The sequence below is a fragment of the Hypanus sabinus genome, chromosome 13 (assembly GCF_030144855.1).
Source record: "Hypanus sabinus isolate sHypSab1 chromosome 13, sHypSab1.hap1, whole genome shotgun sequence".
Classification (NCBI taxonomy): domain Eukaryota; kingdom Metazoa; phylum Chordata; class Chondrichthyes; order Myliobatiformes; family Dasyatidae; genus Hypanus; species Hypanus sabinus.
This window is the reverse complement of record NC_082718.1, coordinates 58,514,441-58,529,807: the sequence shown is the minus strand read 5'-3', so window position 1 is coordinate 58,529,807 and position 15,367 is coordinate 58,514,441. Positions and strand designations below refer to the sequence as shown.

Sequence of the window (15,367 nt, the reverse complement as noted above, 5' to 3'; positions counted from 1 at the left end):
ATGCCATCTGATTGGCTCTTCACACAACTGTACAACATCTGCTCAACGAAGATGCTGATTTCAGGATGCTCTTTGATTACAGCTCAGCATTTAATACCATCCTCTCAAAACTAATCAGTAACTTCCAAGACTTAGGTCTCAATACCGCCTTGTGCAACTGTATTGTGGATTTTCTCATTTGCTGACCCAGTCAGTTCGAATTGGCAAATCTCCTCCACAATCTGCATCAGCACAGGAGCACCACAGGGGTGTATGCTTAGCCCCATGCTCTACTTGTGTTACACCTATGACTGTGTGGCTAAGTACAGCTCCAACACTGTATACAAGTTTGAGGCCGACACCACTGTTGTGGGCTTTATCCAAAGGGGTGATGAATCGGCATACATGAGGAAGACTGAAAACTTGGCTGAGTGGTGTAATAACTACTTGTAGCTTTCAGGAGTGTGAAACCAGAGGTCCATGAGCCAGTCCTCATCAGAGGATCAGAGGTGGAGAGGTTAGCAACTTTAAATTTCTGGGTGTCTCTATCTCAGAGGACCTGTCCTGGACACATCATATAATCGCTAACAAAGCACGTCAGTGCCTCTACTTCCTTAGGAGTCTGCTGAGATTCAGCATGACATCAAAACCTTCACAAGCTTCTATGGATGGGTCATGGAAAGTGTATTAACCGGCTGCATTACAGCCTAGTGTGGGAACATGAATGTCTTTGAATGGAACGTCCTGCAAAAGGTAGTGGATTCAGCCCAGTACATCGTGCGTAAAGCCATCCCAACCATTGAGCACATCTGTGCTGTTGTAGGGAAGCAGTATCCATAATCTAAGATCCTCACCACCCAGGCCATGCTCTTTCCTCGCTGCTGTCATCAGGTAGAAGGTACAGGTGCCTCAGGACTTGCGCTTACAGGTTCAAGAACAGTTACTACCCCTCAACTACCAGGCTCTTGAACAAAAGTGGATAACTACACTCAACTATTGACTGTTCCCACAACCAATGATCTCACTTTAAGGACTCTTTATTTTGTTATTTCTTGTTCTTGTTATCTACTGCTATGCACTTATATTTGCATTTGCACAATTTGTTGTCTTCTGTGCTCTTGCTCTTTCATTGATCCTGTACGCAGTTATTATTCTGTAGATCCGCTGAGACTGCCTGCTGGAAAAATAATCTCAGGTTTGCATGTAGTGAAATGTATGTACTCTGATAATAAACGTTACAATTAACTTTGAACTCACAGGCAGCCACAAAACTAAGAAACCCAGTAGAACCCATTAAAAAAAAGAAAACTGTTGAAACCCAATGTGCAGAAAAAAACAAATCATACAAACAGTAAAAGTAAGCAAATAACATTCAGAACTGAAATTCACAAAAGTGAGTCCACCGCCATGAGACCAGTCATCACTGCAGCCGATCTAGCAGTCCGCTAGTTGCAGGTCACAGGGTCAGCTCAGTGCAGAGACGAAAGAGTCTTGCGGAGCAATGAAGTGAACACTGACCCGTTCCTCTCCTCGGGCTCCAACAACCTGGCCTTTTCAATCTGGCCCGGCACTTAAATCAGCCAAATAGCAGGTTGATCTTCGCTTTTAAATCCAGACCCTGTTGCTTCCACATGCTCGTGGGCTTGGGACCTGTGGCCTCAATTCGGCCTACACCCAACTCTTCCAATTTGGCTCTCTAATTCTATTCTTCTAAACATAGAGATATCTCACCACTTATTGTGTATTTCTTCACCCGGTTTGTTGTTTCCAATTGTTTCAGCTCATACTATCTCAGACTGAATTTAATATAGCACTAGGTGCTAGTAATGGCTTTGGTTCATTATTGTCATGTGTGCCAAATTAAGTTTGTTTTGTGTGCCATTCAGATGGATCATTCCATACATAAATACATCAAGGTCGTAAAAAGAAAACAAAATGCAGATTTTGGTGGTACAGTTTACAGAGAAAGTGCAGAAAGACAAATAAAATGTGAAGGCTATGATAGGTAGATTGGGAGGTTGAGGATTCTTTATGAATGAATGAATGATCTTTATTGTCATTATACATAGGTACAATGAAACTCTATTTGGCACCCTCTCAGGCAATTAAATAAAGTGGTAGACAGTAATAGAAAAACAATATTAAATAGATCAGTAGCAGAAAATAAGTTTTCTGAGAGGTCTGTTCAAGACTCTGATAACAGTGGGTAGAAACTGGCCTTCAGTCTGTTGATACACACTCTCAATCTTTTGTATTTACTGCCTGACAGGAGAGGGGAGAAGAGGGAATGTCAGGGGAACCTTGATTGGCCACCTATGCTTAATTCTATGCTCCCCAAATCAGTGCATTAGTATCTTCCTGTCCTCTGGAACATGTCCTCACATTACCAGCCTTGATATCATTGGCAAACCTCTTAACCGTGGCGCCTGTATTTACATCCAAGTCACTTATATCTTCCATCAAAAGTGAGGGTTCCATTGCTGAGGCAGTGGAATCTCACTACACACAGCCCTCCAATCACTGAACTTACGTCACTCAATACACTATTTCCCCCTCTGAAATAATTATTACACCAGCTTTCTGCTTCCTCTTGGATCCCATTGTCATTTACCTTCTCAATCAGTTGGCCATGTGGAACTTCGTCAAAAGCCCCGTGACAAATTGCATACACGATATCAAATCATTACTCTTGTTGATACTTCTTCTTAAGTTTCCCCGAAGCAGAAACCGTTCAGCAGGCACTTTTGACAGCACAGTTCCTCTTCATGCTGTACTAAGGTGTCAACTCTCTGCACTGAAATTTGAACCATAGCTCGATTCAAATGGGGGTCCTGTTAGTGCTGATCTCCGATTGACCCAGGGACGCGGTGTACCGTTGTCAAAGTGCAGGGTAAGCACAAGCACCCAAGTGCAAACTGATCCTTGTTGGAGAAGATGATTAAAGCTTCAGGAGTGCTTAAGTGCTTATTGAATAATCATGTTTCTCAATTAACAGGAAAATCACAGGATATAGATGGCAGTTGTATTGTAATGAAATGTAAGTACTTTTTCATTTTGAACTGGGAAAAGTACCCCTTATTTATAAGGAACCCTGCAACCATAAACTTTTGCGGTAACTGTACCCCCCAGTATAGTGGGCAACTGCTCTGGGCCTTTTTTACTTTAAATGCCAAGGTCAGAAACTCTGGCATTTGATCTCCATATTTTTCTTCTAAAAGCCTGTGCCTTTGGCAAGCTGTCTGGTCACGTGCCCTATTAACCTTTTAGGTCACTGCTCCATGTCAAATATTATTTGATAAGAGGTGCTTTTGACAAAGCTAAAGGTGATCAGTCATTTTGTTATTGCTTATTTATTCAACTGAATAAAACATCCTTATGCCAGGCCACTGTGTGCTTTGATTTGGAGAAAATAATTTGACCATAAGACCATTAAGTATAGGAGCAGAATTAGGTCATCAAGTATTTTCTGTCATGCTATACAGACTGGTTTATTAACCCTCTCAACCCCATCCTGTCATGGTCCCGGCCGGCCCACCCTTTTATTAATCATGTTCTCCTAATTCCTTTCTCCCCGTGTTTCTCCTGCTCCCCTGTCTGTCTGTCTCTCTGTTTGTTTGAGTGTGTCAGCGTGGTGGGCCTTTTGTTCTCCCGGGCTTCCTGATTGCGGTGCCCCTGAATCTCATTTAACCTGCAGCATTAATACCCCATTAATAACCAACCTGATATCTGCTCCTCTTTCACCAGTTTCATTGTGGAGATGAGAAAAGTCTTCGATCACCCAGTCCAGGGTAAAGACACCGCCAAGCGCCTACTCATTCTCCGCCAGGGCTCCCACAGTGTTGTGAATATTCAGTGGAGTTCCAAACATTAGCAGCCGACTTGGGGTGGAACGATGACCACTCCAGGGGGTATTTCTGAATGGACTTAGCAATCTGATGAAGGATGAGTTGGTGGTGAAAGACGATTCTGACAGCTTGGATTCCCTGATCTCATCTCCTCAGGCCCCTTTAGTTCTCGGCCACCCGTGGTTAAGCCATCATAACCCCCACATCGACTGGTCCACCAGGAAGATGGTCAGCCGGAGCTCCTTCTGCCATTGCTCTTGTCTTCAATCAGCCCTTCCCCCAGTGGAGGTCACTGCTACCTCATCCGCCTCTGAGCCCCCTGACTTGTCCACCATTCCCGTAGAATATCATGATCTTGGAGAGATGTTTTGTAAACAACAGGCCCTTCCTCTGCTTCCATATTGCCCTTACGGAGCTGAAGGGGCGTTTCACCTCCACTCCCATCCTGGTCCAGCCTGACCCATCTTGCCAGTTCATTGTGGAGGTGGACGCCTCCGACTCTGGGGTGGGGGCAGTCCTCTCTCAATGCTCTGTCCCAGACCAAAAACTCCATCCCTGCACCTTCTTCTCTCGCTGTCTATCTCCCACTGAACGGAACTACGATGTTGGGAACCGTGAGTTGCTGGCCATTAAATTCGCTCCAAGGCAGAGTGGAGGCACTGGCTGGAGGGAGCAGAACACCCATTCATTGTTTGGACAGACCATAAGAACCTGGCGTACATCCAGATAGTTAAACGCCTTAATTCCCACCAAACCAGTTGGGCACTGTTCTTTGGCCGTTTCAACTTCACCCATATCTACCATCCTGGTTCCAGGAATGTAAAGCCAGTTGCTCTCTCTCGCCTGTATGTCTCCGAGGAAGGTCCTTCCAATACTGATATCATCCATCCTGTGTTGTGGCTGCGCTCACCTGGGAGATCGAGTCCGTAGTCAGAGAGGCCCAATGGACTCAGACAGACCCAGGCAATGGACCCCCAATCGTCTCTTCGTGCCTTACTCTGTCCGTTCTCAGGTTCTTCAGTGGGGGCATACTTCCCAGTTCGCCTGCCATCCTGGAATCAGTCGCATCCTGTCCTTTTTGAATTGACCTTTCTGTTGGCCCACCATAGATGCTGACACTCGCTCCTTCGTCTCCGCCCGTTCTGTGTGTGTCCATGGAAAAGCCTCCCATCGGCTACCCGTTGGGCAGTTTCATCCCCTGCCTGTCACTGGCTGCCCTTGGTCCCACATAGTTCTCGATTTTGTCACTGGTCTACCCCCTTCACATGGTAACACAGCTGTACTCACCGTAATGGACCGTTTTCCTAAAGCCGTGTGCTTTATAGCCCTTCCCAAACAGCCGACCTCCTTGTCCAACACGTCTTCCACCTACATGGAATCCCCTCCGACATCGTTTGTCAAGCCCTTGGGGTTTCAGTGAGTCTTTCTTCCGGTTTCCATACACAGACTAACGGTCAGACGGAGTGAGCCAATCAGGACCTGGAAGCAGCCCTGCGCTGCATTTCCACCAGTAACCCGTCATCCTGGAGCACATCTCACTTGGATTGAGTATGCCCACAACTCCCTGACCAGTGCCACCACCGATATGTCCCTTTTCGAATGCTCCCTAGGCTATCAACCCCCTCCGTTTCCTGCCCACAAAGACAACATGGCCGTGCCTTCAGTTCAGGCCCATCTGCGCTGGTGCAGCAAGGTCTGGAGGGATGCACTGTGGCTCTGCTCCGCTTCACTGACTGCAACCAGAGTATTGTCGATCGCCACCGGATTCCACCACCCAACTATCAGCCTGGTCAGAAGGTTTGGCTCTCTTTAAGAGACATCCCCTTCAAAACCGAATCCAAGAAACTCACCCCTCGTTTCATCGGACCATTCAAAATCGAGAGCATCATCAACCCCTCAGCGGTAAAACTCAAGCTACCCAGATCCATGCGCATTCATCCCATGTTCCACATCTCCCAACTGAAACCTGAGTCTGTCAGCCCTTTGTGCCCTCCTGCCGAACCCCCTCCTCCACCCGCCCGGGTAGTCGACAATCGCCCAGCTTACACCGTCCGGCGAATACTGGATGTGCGCCGCCAAGGCAGGGGTTTCCAGTACCTCGTCGACTGGGAGGGATACGGTCCTGAAGAGCGCACTTGAATTCCCTGCTCCTTCATCTTAGACCCCTCCCTCATTCAAGACTTCCATCGCGACAATCCGGGCAAGCCTGCTGGTTTTCCTGGAGGCTCTCATTGAGGTGGGGGTACCGTCACAGTCCCGGCCAGCCCTCCCGCTTATTCCTCATGTTCCCCTAATTTGCGTGTGTGTGTGTGTTCGTGTTCGTTCCCCCGGGCTTCCTGATTGTGGTGCACCTGAATCTCATTTAACCTGCAGCATAAATACCCCAGATTTCCATCCACTCATCGCCAGATCGTCGCTTCAGCCAGTGTGGTAGTTCACGTACCAGGCCGTTTAGAATTGTATATTCTAAATTTCATTTCCGCGCTGTTGTTTGCCTGTGTTAACTCTGTCTCTCCGTCTTAACAGGAGCATTGCATGCTGCCTGCCTTCCCGTTCATCCTCCCGCCATTCTCACACCCTTGCCTGCATCCCTGCCCGGCCTCATCCCGCCGCCTGCCTACACTCTCCACTGGCTCAGTGGTTAAACACCACAGCGACCCGGGTTCGATTCCCGGTCAAGCCTCGCTCACTCCTCTGCTTTCCTCACTCCCCTGTCTTCCCTGCAACCATTAATGGATACTCCGGTTCCTCGCAACACATCCTTTTGCCTTCTCCCCTTATTATTCTGACACCCTTATTAGTTGAGAACCTATGAGAAATTTGGCTGTGTGAAGAACAGGACTGACAGCTCATTGTTACTGGGTTTCATTGTTTTAGACACGATAGAGATTGGGGTGATATTGAAAGAGGTGGAGGGGTTGCACTACTGATAGGGGAAAATGCCACAATAGTACACTGGAGACCTCATGCACATAGGGTTAAATAGGGTAGAATTCTGAAATAAAGCTGCAATTATGCAGATGGAATTGCACTTTAAGCTTTCCAAAAGCCACCAAGAGAAAGATAGACAGATAATAGAAAGGTGAAGGAACATCAGAGTTGTAATAGGTGGAGTGTCATGGTCCCTCCTGACAATCCCCCACCTTGCTATTTACCTCAGGAATTGGGCCTCAATCCCCTCGTTTAGTGTCCAGTCATTCCCAGATGCCACTAACTACACACACCTGCTTTCCATCAGAAGATGCAGGATAAAGACCCTGTGATCACAACAGGGAGCTGTTAGTTTGTTGGTCGATTCAGGTGTGAGTAACCTCACTTCATGGTTCTTAGGACTGCCAGTTCTAGGTCTAGCATTGCTCCTGGATACCGATTCCACGCTCACTATGTCAATAACGCCTCCTGGCTCTGTCTGTCTCTGTGCCCGTGTCCTGCACTCTGTGCCCGTGTCCACTACCATGTGTGTGTAACAGGAAGACTTTAACTTCCCTAGTATTCCTTATACAAGAGGCTTAGATTGGGTGAGATTTCTTCAATGCATCCAAGAGGGGTTCTTGAAACAGTACGCGGAGAACCCAAATAGAGGAGCAAACCTACGGAAGCTGCCTTTGGGATATGAGCCAGGCAAGGTGATGGACCTGATATTGGGTGAGCAGCTCACAATGTAAAAGTTGTGAAAGGCAGGGCTGCAGAATGTGCCCACAGGTCAGGCTGTGCTAAAATAGAGAGAAAAACAGGGCCACAACCTTTTGACCAAGTCTCCCATGTTTGACCTTTTGAAGAAAGGCAGCAGGGGAAATCCATCCTAGCAAAGCTGCACCACAAAAAAACCACAAAAAACAGGCCAAAGTTCTTTCACAACCCAGGAATCTCAGGATCGAGTCCCACCTCATTTAGTCATAAGAGAAGGTTGCAATTCCTATTCTCATTGATTCTGGGCTCAGAATACTGGGCTGAAGCAGAAACTGCATTTAGCCTGCTGTGTCATGTTGATGATCCATTTCTGTTCCTCCTGAGATCACCACCATCACAGAAGCCAGTCTTCAGTCTATTCAATTCAATACACGATATCAAGAGCTTGCTGAGAGGACTGTCATTATCGCTGCTGCTAAGTGGCACTTGATCGCCAATGGTGCTCACTGATGCACAGTTTGGGTTCTGCATCAGACATCATTACAGCCTTTGTTCAAACATGGACCAGAGAGCTTAGTTCCAGAGGTGAGAAAAAGTGAGATTGACTGTCGTTAAAGTTATGATACCACTTGATTTAACGCCATGGCTTTAACAAGTTGTGGTGGAGTTGAAGTGCATGGGCGTCAAGGATAAAAGGAGTAAACACAAGAGATTATGCAGATGCTGAAAATCCAGAACGATGCAGATGAAATGCTGGAGGAACTCTGCAGGTCAGGCAGCTTCTATGGAGAGGAATAAACAGTTGTTATTTTGAGCCAAGATCTTTCAGCAGGATCAGAGGCGTATCTTGCTCAAAGGAAGATAATTATGGTTTTTGAAGGTCAATTGTTCCTTTCTCTGGACATCACTTCAGGAGTACCCCAGAGCAAAGCTCTAGGCTCAACCATCTGCAGATGCTTCATCAGTGGTCAGAAATGCAATTGTATTTACAACTCCTTAACAAGAAAAGCAGCTCATGACTGCACGAAGTAAGGCCAAGACAACAGACAGGCAAGGGATGAGAAAGTACATAGCATGGTTAGTAAATCCGCCAATGTCACTAAAGTAGATGGTGTTGGAGATAGTAATCAGGATTTACAGGGTAATCATGATCAGCTGGGTAATGGACCAAAGAATGGTAAATGAGTTTAGTTTGGATATCTTCAAGGTGTTGCACTTTCAGATGATAAATCAGGGAAGGAGTTTTCAGCAACTAGCAGGGCCCTGGAGAAAGTTGGCAGAACAGAAGAATCTGGGAGTATAAGTACATGGTTCCCAAAAGTGTCATTAGAGGTAGACAGGTTGGCAAGGAAGGCTGTTGGCATACTGGCCTTCTGCAGTCAAGGCACTGAGTATAAAACTTGGGAAGTTATGCTGCAGTTGTATAACACATTGGTGAGGTGCTCCTTGGAATATTCTACTTAGTTTTGGTCTCCCTGCTCTAAAAAGGATGCCCTGAAGCTGGAAAGAGTGCAGAGGTGGTTTATGAGGATGTTTCTGGGACTTGAGGGACTGAGCTATAGAGAGAGATTGAGCAGGTTGGGATTTATTCATTGGAGTTTTGGAGAAAGGGGGGAGATTTTATGGAGGTCTATAAAATCATGATGCATAGGTAGGGTGAATGTACCTAGACCATGGCTGGTCTGCCCAATGCCTCATTTCTTCTTCTGTCCCAGTTTCTAATAGCTTCCAAGTCCCCAATCTTTCAAAAATATATCTTCTCTTTAATTCCCTCCAATGATTTGGCCTCCTTGATTTGCCAGAGAGACTTACAGAAAAAAACACCACCCTCTGTATAAAGTTCCTTCACACCTATCACTCTTCCTGAATTTGTTTGTTGCCAATCCCCATAGAAAAGAACCTGCCACAGTAACTGAGACTACCCAAGAATAATTCTAGGCACACGCTGCAGGACTGGGCAAAATTGGCTGCCCTAATAGTGTTCCCCACTTACTAAGAATAAATGCAAAGTTAATATCATGTTGGGTCTCCCAATATGCAAGGATTTCAAACTATATTTATTATCAAAGTATGTATATGTTACCGTATACTATCCTGGATTCATTGTCCTTCAGGTATCCACAGGGAAAAAAGAAATAGAATACAATTTATGAAAAACTTTACATAGACAGACAACCAAAATGCAAAGGAAGACATCTGTGCAAACAAACAATAGGGCAGAGAACATGGATTGTAAAGAGTCCTTGAAAGTGAGTCTGTAGATGATGGAATCAATTCATGAAAGAGTATACCCCTCAAAGGTAATTCAAAAAGGTAAAGGGGAAAGGATGCAGGACCAGAGATACATATCACCTTTTCTGCTACTTAGACTAACTTATTTTCTCTTTTTCTCTGATAAAGTGGCTCCAAACCAAAAGGAATATAATTGTTTCTTTTTCTGCAGATATGGCCGTATTTGTTGATGTGTTTCCAGCATTTTCTGTTTTATTTCAGGTTTCCTATACTTACAGTTCTTTTTTGAATTTTCATTCCTAGTAATACCTGGGTAGTTGGCCAATTCATGTTGTTCCCATGCCTGATGCACACCAGTAGAGTTGACAAAGAGAGCTATTGATTCATGGTCGTGTTGAATGTCATCTTGAATAAACACAACTTCATTACTGACTCTTTGGAACGCCTGGTTTATGTCAGCTCAGAGTGGAAAAAGAGCATGCGGGTTGGTATTGAGAAACTTGAGTCCATGCCCATGATAAAACACTAGAGGAGATGCATTTAGGTAAATTTAAACAAAATGTGCAGGGAAAGAGAGAGTGTGGTTGTACAGAGGGTTGTCGGTGTCCAACATGTGGTGCCAAGCAAGGTGGTGGAAGCCAAATCTGTTGTGAAATCTGACAGAGTAATACTGGCTCACTACCTCCATTCAAACAAGATGCAAGCTGTTTAAACATCAGGTGTTGAGCATGTGAGGGATTTTGGAAGCTGACAAAAAACTTAATTATAAAATAATGCTGGATGTTTGAGAGTGTTTGGAGAGGATTCTTTGAAACAGGGTTTGTGAGCATTTGGAGAAGAATAGTTTGATTCGTATGGTCAACCTGGCTTTGTGAGGGGCGAGTTGTGCCTCATGAGCTTGACTGAATTCTTTAAGGAGGTGACAAAACACCTTGATGAAAGTAGAGCTCTGGAAGTGGCACATATAGATTTTAGTAAGGTGTTTGAAAAAGTTCCCCATGGTAGGTTCATTCAGAAAGTCTCCAAGCATGGAATCCAAGGAAACTGACTGTCTGGTTTCAGAATTAGCTTGCTACAGAAAGCAGAGTGTGATTGTAGATGGAGGTATTCTGCCTGGTGATCGGTGACCAGTGGTACTCAGCGAGGATCTGTTGATCCTCTGCTCTTCATGATTTTTAGAGGTGATTTGGATAAGGAAGTGGAGGAATGAGATATTAAGTTTGCAGATAACACAAATGATGGTGGTGTTGTGGATGGTGTAGTATGTTGCTCTAGGTTACAGTAGAACATTGATTAGACACAGAGCTGGGCTGAGAATTGGCAGATGGTATTTAATCTGGAAAACTGATAAACTTTGCAAAGTCAAACCTGAAGGCAGGGCCCAGGGTTAATGGCAGGATTCTTAGCAATGTGAAGGAACAGAGGGATCCTTTCCATAGATCCTCTCACTGTTGCCGCTGAAGTTGATAGGTTGATAAGAAAGTGCATGGTGTGTTGCCCTTCTGTAGTCGGAATAACTGCTCAAGAGCTCTGAGGTAATGTTGCTGCTCTATAAAGCCAGTCAGACCACACTCTCATTATTGCATTCAGGTTTGGTCACTTCGATATAGGTAGGATGTGGATGCTTTAGAGAGAAGGCAGAAGAGATTTACCAGGATGCTGCTTGAATTAGAGAGCATGATGCATGAGTATTGGTTGAACAAACTAGGGCTTTTTCTCCTTAGAGCAAAGGAGGATGAGAGGTTTATAAGATGATAAGAGGCATACATTGAATAAGTAGAATAAGTAGCCAGACACTTTTTCTAGGGTAGAAATGATTAATGCAAGGGAGCGGAATTTAAGGTGATTGGATAAGAAGATGCCAGAGGTAGATTTTTTTACACAGAGTGGTGGGTGTGCAGAATTTGCAGTCATAGGGTGATGGTGCAGGGAGATACATTTGGGACATTTCAGTGATTCTTAGGCAGGCATATGGATGAAAGAAAATTGGAGGGCTATGTGGGAGGGAAGGGCTGGATTGATCGTAATGTAGGTTAAAAGGTTGGCACATCTTGGGCTGATGGGCCTGTACTGTGCAATACTGTTTATGTTCAATATTCTGTGTTTGAGAAATAAGGAGTGCAGAGAGTGTAAGATGGAAGGACAAAGACACTTATAGAGCTAAAATTTCCCTCAGGTGTTTCTTTCTCTACAAATATATAAATAAATGAAAATGAATTGAATATTACTAAGCTGCAGCAGTGCCATCTAAGAGGCTTTAAAAAGCCTCATTCCTATCCAGGGAGCAGAATAATAGGGATCATGTGCAGGCTGAAAATATTTAATTTTGGGCCTTTTCCTGTGAGGTACTGTCTTTGTTCTGTGTCTATAGGACCATCTAGAAGCCCTGTCTGTGCAAGTGACAGAAAGCGTGGAACAGCTCACAATCTGGCATCTCTTGTGCCATCTGTGGAAGTGTCCCACATTAGCACTCTCAGAATCCTCAATACAGAAATGATTTTGATGGGGAGAAGGGGTGGGTGGGGTGGGGGGGGCGTGAGAAGCCATGGATTCATTTGAAGATGAAAGCATCATAACCTTAATTTATTTGTCCAAATGAGATAACCTTAGCCAGGAATAATGGGCTTGCTGGGAATACAAAAATTAGACTGTGGTGAACTACATATACCTGTCTGGACACGCACTCCCCCCCCCCCCCCCCACTGACTGCTCCTGTGGCTCCCGGGTATGAAGGCGATTGGGGCCACAGACCCTTCCTCAAAGGGGTACTGGGGTTTTTTATAGGATATGATGGATAAACAGAAATAGGGTACGAGGATGGGGAGGATAAAGTGTAGGTTAGGGTATGTGTATGTGTGCGATTGGGTGAAGGGATTTAGAATGTGAGTCCATCGCATACTCTGGAGCAGAAGGTGGCGGTAATGCACCATTAAGCTGGGTGCCAACCGCCGTAAAACAAGACGGAGAGAGGGAGAGAGACCCTTCCTCAGTCTCCAGGATGTTGTGTGATGGTCACTTGCTGCTTGTGCTTTCTTCCAGCCAATAAAAGCCTACCTTAACCCATGTCTCATTGATAGTGCATCATAGACACAAGGACATCAATAGCTTGGTTTGAAGTAGTTGGTTGTTCTAAAAGGATGAAGTTTTGGGTCCAGGGTCGTGGGTGGCAGAAAAGAGAACATTGATGAAATTCTAATTGAGGAAAAGAGGGCAGAAATGAATTAGTTAATGTACCAATAAAGTGAAGAATAATGTGTGAGGAAGTTGTGTCAAGGAGATTTGGTAATTTGTTGGATGGTAGCCCATTTAATGTTTTTTTTTAAAAACTAAAATATTTAAGCAAAATAACTTAATGATTATGTTACATTTTGCAATAGGGAGCGTCTGCGAGGTGTCAGTATAATTATTCTAATAAAAACAAGGCTGTGGGATTGAGGGGAGTGGAGGCGCCCCATGGATGATGCAATCAGGGGCAGGCTATATCCACCTTTAAGTAGGAGCCAAACGTAGCGTTCATCACCACAAGGAGACTGCAAACATCGCCGGAGAGAGTTTTGCGGGATCTCGTCTGTCCAAGCTCACGGGTATATTTCTACAGTCGACTGTTTCCAGAATTCAGCTTCATGGAGGTAACCATAACCGTACGATTTCAGCAAAGCATTTCCTGCACGGGTCAATTTAACATAACTTTTCCCGGAATATCAAAACCGTATTGAACTCTGTAAAAGAGGCAAAGGAACTATACGTAATTGGAAGGGGTGGGTAACCTGCATAGACGTGTAAAATATAGTATAAAGTAAGATCAGTTTAAATCTCCAAAATTATCCCAGTTCTCGCTTAGAAGGTGAACGTCGGAGATGGATCCAGTTTTACGCTGTAATTGAGGACGCTCTCTCCCCCCACACCCTTGCTGAGCATATGCCTCGCCAACCCCGCTTTCCCTTGCTTTGACTGTACCGGGAAGGAACCGACAGCTCCCGCTTTGACAGACGGGAGCCGCTGTGCTTGATCCCTCTCGGCTCCCTTGTATCGTGCTGGGGTTTCTCCCAGTAAGTGGAACACAGTGATATGTTCCCCCAGTAAGTGGAGCGTTCCCCAATGTAAAATTAGCAGAACTTTTTGTATTACTGGAGTGATAAATATGGTTTCCGCGAATCACAATCTTGGATCTTGATTGCATCGCCACTTTCAGGACCTTGGGACAGACAACTTGTAATTCACGAGCTAGAGAGGAAAGAGACCACTTGGCCCCTCTAACCTGTTCCCACATGACTGACTTACAGCCGCGGTACCCTCCTCAGGCAAAGCCCAGATCCCCTCTTAACATCCGAAAATCCAACATTTCTTTCGAATACTAAGAGGCATATTGATATAGCGGGCTCCCACGGAGGGCAGTGGGGCTGGACACGTAGATGTTCGTTCGGCTTTGAAAGTTAGCCGAGAGTTTCTTCCGTTGCATCAGTTCCATGGAATAGAGAACCACACAGCCCAGGAACAGCCCCTTCAACCATCTTGTCTGTGCTGACTATGATGTCAGTCTACTAGTCCCATCCGCCTGCACAAGCTCTGTATCCCTCCTCTCCCTGCCTTTCACTGGTCTGTCTAAATGAGTCTTAGAGCTTTCCTATGGTATCTTTTCCACCTCTTCTTCTGACAGCACTTTGGAGACATCTAACCACTCTCTATTTAAAAAAAACTTCTCTAGCAAATCTTCTTCTAACTTTCTCCCTCTCATCTTAAACCTATGCTGTCTGGTATAGACATTTCCACTCCCTGGAAAGAGTGTCTACCTCAGGGTCGGCAACCCGAGGCTCCCCGTGGTTTGTTAGTTTTTGAAATGCAATTCGAAATTTGAAGATAATGGTGATCTTGTACAATCTAAATAAAACATTGAGGCGACCCCATTTCCTGGCACATCCGAACCGGCTCACAATTAGCCACTAAGGGAGATAGCCTACGGGGGTTTGTGAGTACGTGTCTTTTGGAGCATCCGCGCCCACGGGGGGGGGGGGCGGGTTGAGGGAGGCTTTAAATCAAGGCTGTTTAGTTCGAATAAAGTTATCTTTGACTGCAGTGTCGTTATCTTAGCGCTGCGTGTAGCGCTACACCGCTACAACGTGTTTTTTTTTATCGCTATTAATATACATCACCACTGCCAATCCCTGACACCCGCCAGTGCGCGATTTCTTTTAATTCTTCGATCCAAGGTAGGCTAACTATGGAGTAACCTTCAACCCAACGTCTTTTTTTCGGAGTTCAAAATGTTTTTGTTGCATGCAGAAATGTAATTTCGTTTTCTCTGCAGGAGTTCATCAATTTCATAAATGTATCACATTATAGTTTGTTTATACACAGCATAAAGGCAAAAAAAAACGGTTGTATGCTGTGTTATTTCATTTTAAATGTCAAACGGGTTTTGTGGCTCCCAGTGTTTTCTTTTCTGTGGGAAATGGGTCCATATGGCTCTTTCAGTGGTAAACGTTGCCGACCCCTGGTCTACCTAGAATTTTATGCACTTCAGTTCATTCACCGCTTAGCCTGTGGTACTCTAGGGACAACAGTCCAAGTTTGCTCAACTTCTCCTTAGAGTTACAGGTGACTCTCTTCCCCCCCCCTTACAAAGCTAGAGGGTTCCTATGAAACCTTTCTTAAGCTGAAATGGCATGAAGCGAAGAGCCATT

The 15,367-nt window shown here is 45.1% G+C and overlaps 1 protein-coding gene across 7 annotated transcripts in view; it reads left to right on the top strand.

Moving 5' to 3' along the window:
- LOC132403894 (branched-chain-amino-acid aminotransferase, cytosolic-like) overlaps positions 1-15,367 on the top strand; it is a 227,456-nt gene that overhangs the window by 106,092 nt on the left and 105,997 nt on the right. For 2 of the 7 annotated variants that reach the window (XM_059987698.1, XM_059987697.1), the window contains exon 1: positions 13,015-13,315. The exons of the other annotated variants lie outside the window; for them this stretch is intronic. In XM_059987698.1, coding sequence (XP_059843681.1) covers positions 13,310-13,315 — 6 coding nt within the window. In that variant the 5' untranslated portion in view covers positions 13,015-13,309. Of the gene's footprint in view, positions 1-13,014; positions 13,316-15,367 lie in introns of those variants that run through there. 7 annotated transcript variants of the gene reach the window in all.